The sequence below is a fragment of the Myotis davidii genome, unplaced genomic scaffold (assembly GCF_000327345.1).
Source record: "Myotis davidii unplaced genomic scaffold, ASM32734v1 scaffold1031, whole genome shotgun sequence".
NCBI lineage: Eukaryota > Metazoa > Chordata > Mammalia > Chiroptera > Vespertilionidae > Myotis > Myotis davidii.
In genome coordinates, this window is record NW_006283442.1 from 252772 (window position 1) to 258187 (window position 5416).

The following is a 5416-nucleotide window of genomic DNA, read 5'->3' on the forward strand; positions in this document are numbered from 1 at the left end:
GCCCTCATTTTGCTCCTGCTCTGCACCAGTCACTGACTATAACGTCATGATGCAGAGTCCCCCCAACACTGCAGGTTGGTCCTATTGCACTGGACACTGTTCTCTAAGGCAGAGTTCCAAGCCCAGCCCTCCCTCTCCCCTTGCTTTCCATCATTTCCTTCTTTACAAGGACCTTTAGGCTCCTGGGGATGCTGGGCCGATGCTCATGAGGTAGGAAAAGGATGATATGGGTGAGAGGGTGCAGGGCCATGGCATAATTTTGAGGGTCATTTCAGTGTGATGGGCTGGACAGAGTCCCCCTCCCCCAGATCACAGGGCCTGAGCACCTTCACAGCCTCCACTTTCCTGCGTAGCATGGTCTCCATGTCCTCTGAGAACTTCTTCACCAGCTCCAAGCCATCCACTTCCTGGATCCTCAGATTGGGCTCCACATCCTTGTATTTCTGTGGAGGGGAACATGGGAGAGATGACACCTGCATCTGCACCAGGAGGTTTGGTACCTCCGTCCTCTTGGCCAGTGCATTCACACCGTGAGGCCTTGCTTACTCAGCTGGAGGCAGGACAGGCCCCTCCTCCTCACGTAACCTCCCCACGACCAACAATGGTTGCCTCTTATCACATGTCCTCTCTGTTCCAGGGGCTCTGGACACATTCAGTTAATGTCCTTAAGAGGGAGGAGACTGGGGCTCAGAGGGGTCAATGAACTTGACCAAGGTCACACAGCCAGGTCTCTGAGACTTCTGTACAGCCATGCCTGCCACCTCCCTGGGGCGGCTCACATGGACTGTGGCTGCCCTGAACATCAGTTCTTCTCCCCACCCCCCCAACGCCCACGATGCGCATCCTGTCCAGACCAAGCTCAGCAGTGATGCGTATTGACACTGCCTGACAAACTGTTCAGAGAGCTGGATTCAAATTCACTCTCTGGGCCCAAGGGAGATCATCTTTTCCTGAGTGTGTGTGTGTGTGTGTGTGTGTGTCAACAATGTCTAAAGGCTCAGGTCAGCAACCTATTGACCACGTGACCTGAGGCAAGTAACTCAGTCAGTTTCCTCATCTGCAAGATGTGACATTAGCATGGTTTAGAGAATGTTCTAGAATGCATAGACTTAGAGAATGTTTTTACCCCAGTCACATAGGATTGCTCTATGTTTCTCACCGGGGTTAGAGGGCACAAATGAGGACACGGAATGAAATGGTGCTTTGCAGAGTAGGAGTGTGGTAGGGCAGTGAGTGGAAAGTGGGATTGAGCTGTCATTGTTATAGTGGCCTGTGGGGGTCCTTGAACGGGGGCGGGGCACCCTGGCTCCTCCTGCTCCCTCCTGTGGGCTGTGGGAAGGGGAGACAGGAAGGAGCTGCATGGTGGTCACATGCTACATGCTGGCATAAAAGCCTGAGAGCTGCTTTTAACATCATTTAGAAAATGGCAAATGTCGTAGTCACCTCATGAATTGTAGTGAAAGTTAGACCCTGAATATAAAGCTCTCAGTAAATGGTAATAATAGAGAACGACGAGCTATTATTAAAACTGCTCTGGGAGTTATAAATATCAGAGGGAAATGAAGTTGTTTATAATCTCATAAGAGGACAGGCGAGGTGTCAATCTGCACACAAAGCAATTAACCAAGGGAGTGGGGCTTGCTGGTTCCCCGTCCTCTCCATCGAGCCCTGCGTCCTGCCCAGGAGCCAGGCGCGGCCCAGACCTGTGCTGGGGCCCCTGTGGCTCTGCAGCCGCCAGACATGGCCGGACCCCTGAGAACCAGAGGTGCGGGAGCTCACCGAGCACAGAGGCCACAGGCCCGCTCATGCTGCCCAAGCAGTGCCTGCAGGACTCACCCCTCCTGCTTCTGCCCTGCCCCTTTCACAGGAGCCAGGCCTGGCCCCCAGCCTGCTGTTTCTGCCCCCTCACCCCTCTGTTCCTCACAGCTCCTCCCTCAGTAAATCCCTGTCCTCTGTCAGGTTCCATCTTGACCTCCGCTTCCCGGGGATCTGAGCTGACACTGTGCTCCTGACCACCCCACTGACTTGCTCTGTGACTCGGGTCTCAGTTTCCGTGTCTGAAGACGAGGGGATTGGATTAGATGATCGCTAAGACCCCTCACAGCCCGAACATGCAGGGATTCTGGGTCTCTGCTCCCTGGCAGGGCTCCCTGGCGACCGCCCGCAGGCCCTGGGAGGTGTTACTCACCTTCTGCAGCAGGAGGGAACCTGAGTGTTTGGTCACAGTGTCATACAGGCTCCTGCCAAAGGTGTCTGCCCACAGCTTCACTCTGCCGGGCCATGAAAGTACATGTGTATGCACACACACACGGAGACACACACATAGATGCATATGCACACACATGTGCATAGACAAAACAAGTGTCTACATGCATAGACACCACTGATGCACACATGCACAAATACATAGACACACATGATACACAGAGACTCGCATACTAGCACACATGTACACACAAACACATACACAATGACACACGCCCAGAAGGACACATATGGCAGGGCAGGAGACTGAGGACCCGCAGGGGCCCAGAGCGGGCTGAATGCCCTTGGCTGAAGGATGAGGGGCAGGGGCAAATGAGGCAGAACCGAAGCCTGACCTCAGGCCGCCAAGGGCTGTGGTTTGTGGGCGGGAATGGAGAACAGAGGAGGGGAAGAGGGGAAGAGGCTGTGGACAGGTCCGGGGCAGGCAGGGAGGACCCTGAGGAAAGACACAGGAACTGCCTGGGCACAGCTGCAGCTTCTCAGTGAGTCACTCCCCTCCAGTGTCCCCTGCTCAAGGTCGCTGCAGGCTGCTGCATCCTGCAGAGACTTCAGAGGGAGCGTGCTGTGCAGGGGCAGAGGAAAAGGCTCCCAGCTGCTTCTGCAGAGGGTGGGCCAGGCAGTGAGGGCAGGAGAGGCCACACCTGACCCTGATGCAGTTAGCCTCTGGAGAAACCCTAACCTTTTGTCCGTCCCCAGAAGGATATGGAGATCTCACCATCTGCACAGGCTGGAGGGGTCTGGGGGCAGGCACAGGCTGAGTCTGAGCCTCTCCAGATGCAGCAAAAGGAGTTGGCCACATGCTCATTTCGAGATCAGCATGTATTCAGCCACTCGACCAATATCTACTCATGTCCTGCGTCCTGGGCATTGTGCAGAGTCCTGGAGCCACACCACAGTCTTCACCTTTGTAAGACCTTCCATTAAAGGCCTGCCCCTTCATATACAGGTAACATACTATTTGTTTGAAGGGACACCAGTGAGACTTGGGGAGGGGCCGAGGTAGTCAGGGAAGGCTTCCTGGGGGAGGTGGGATCTGAATTCAGTGTTAGAAGCTGGGGAGAATTTGGGATGAGAGTACAGAAGAGCTTGGGGAGACAAACGTGACTTCTAGGTTTTTAGCTTGGGCGGTTGAGCTGATGAGGTGTTATTAAATAAAATGAGTATCAGAAGGATCATGGAAGCAAGTAGGAGAGGGTGGAAGGTGATGAATGTAGCCTGGGGTACGCAGAATGGGAGGTTTCTGCTGCAGGGCTATGTTGCAGAGTGATGTTGGGCAGGTTGTGCATTGTCCAGCTCCAGAAAGTACCAATCACTTTGTATCTTGAAAGACACAAACTTGAATTTAAAACCTCGCATGATGTCCAGGAAAAGCTGTCCACAGGCAATGGATATGTGAGCCTAACAGATAGAGGCAGGGCTAAGAGTCATTAGTACATGAATGGCGGTTGAACTTCTGAGCGTAGATGGGCTCTCTCAAGGAGAGAGTGTGTAGCATGAAAAGATCTGAGTGGCTGACAAGCCCTGGGGAACACCAGCACCAATCTCAGGGGCAGGAGCACCTGGGAAAGAGGTAACAGATGCCCAAGGAGGCCCAGGTGTGCACAGCGTTATGAAAGCTGAGGCATGGAGACTCAAGGAAAAGGGGGAAGCCGATGTCTGAAGAGTCCGAAGAGAGAAGTCCAGAAATGTCTACTGGATTGGGCAGTGAGGGTCTTTGATGACTTGGGTGAGAACAGATTTGGGAGGGCTGGAGAAGCAGGGGCAAGCTTTGGAGGCTGAGGGCTGAGTGGAGGGATGGTGTGGCTTCATAGGAGAGAGAGGGGCTTTGGGATGGGAAAGAGGAGGGGGTCAAGGTCCTGGGTGGAGATCAGGCGCCAAGGGAGTGGGCAGGTGCAGTGTAGAGAGCACCTTGCTCCCCTCATTTATTGAAAATGTATTTAATAGGTACACCAGAACCAAGGACTAAACACACACACTCCCAGAGGGGCTGCATAGTAATTTAAATGTATACCAAAGTGTAAATGACTGACACCGGGTCTTCATGACAGGGTGTAGTGCCGGGGCCTGGAGGGAGGCAGAATGGCTAGGAAGGAAAGACCGAGACCACCAAAGTCCAATTTGACCTGGTTCCTGGTTGCAGGAGCCATTTGGTTGATTTAGAACTGCTTACCCTTCCAGAAAGTTAAAACAACTTCCTGACAAATCCTTGGGGAGCCGCAATAATGTAAATCAGCACAGCCCACACTCCCAGGCCCCTAATGGCAGCCATTATCCTGGAAGGAGCGGGCCTGCAGGTGCTCCCTACGCTGCTTGTCACCCCATGAGTGTGAGCCTGGCCATCAGGTCAGCTTATACCGGCAGGTGGTTGGGGAGGGGCAGGCAGGACTCCCAAATGGAAGAGAGGAGGGTGGAGAAAAGGTCTTCACAACCAGAAAGGGGGCGTGGCCCCCAGGGGCAAGCCGGAAGGGCGGAGCTGGGAGGCGCAGAGGATTGAGGTCTGCCAGGGGGAGGGAAAGGAGGAAGGAGAAAAGGGTTTTATGGGGGAGGGGCTGAATTGGATGCTTACGTTTCCAGAGGAATCATGGCCTGCCCCCGCGTGGGGCACAGAGAGGTGCTGGACAGCAGCAGACACAGGATGACTGCAGGCTTCCGCAGCGAGGGCCGCAGGCAGCGGGGCATCCTGCTGCCGGTGGGGCGGGGGCCTGGGTGAGGCCTGGGAGGTCCTGGCTGTGCTCCTGCTGTGGTCAGATGGGCTCTGCCTGTTGGCCAGATCCTTGGAACGCCCCAAGCCTTCTGGTTTTTTGGGTCCTGGCAAGCCTGGGGTTCCCAGCTTCCAGTCTGGTCTTGTCTGCAATGCTCGTGGGAGAGGGGCTTCTCTGTCCCGCAGAGAACAGCGACAGAGGAGCCTCGCCTTGCCTGACCAGCAGGCTTCCAGGAGAGGGGCTGACTGTGGCAGGGAGGCTGTGACAGATGAACCCCTTAATCCTCTGGCCTCTCCTCTAATCCCCCGGCCGACAGCGGGGCAGGGCGGGGGTGGGGGTTGGCCGGAGTGACCTCGGCAGGATTACTCTGATTTCAGAAGACAGGGCTTGCCCATTCCATGAGGGGTCAGAGCCCACGCTCCTGCTTTAAAAAGGCCGTCCTTCTGGAC

The 5416-nt window shown here is 55.0% G+C and overlaps 1 protein-coding gene across 5 annotated transcripts in view; it reads right to left on the bottom strand.

Moving 5' to 3' along the window:
• Nucleotides 1–5217, bottom strand: part of CACNA2D4 (calcium voltage-gated channel auxiliary subunit alpha2delta 4) — a 110722-nt gene extending 105505 nt beyond the window's left edge. For all 5 annotated transcript variants that reach the window (XR_001513954.1, XM_015564334.1, XM_015564341.1 and 2 more), the window contains exons 1-3: nt 4832–5217; nt 2189–2270; nt 327–443 (exon numbers count right to left, since the gene is read on the bottom strand). Coding sequence is in view for 4 of the 5 variants with exons in the window: in XM_015564334.1 (XP_015419820.1) it covers nt 327–443; nt 2189–2270; nt 4832–4944 (312 nt within the window). In the remaining variant the exon portion in view is untranslated. The remainder of the gene's footprint in view (nt 1–326; nt 444–2188; nt 2271–4831) is intronic.
• Nucleotides 5218–5416: the final 199 nt, after the last annotated feature.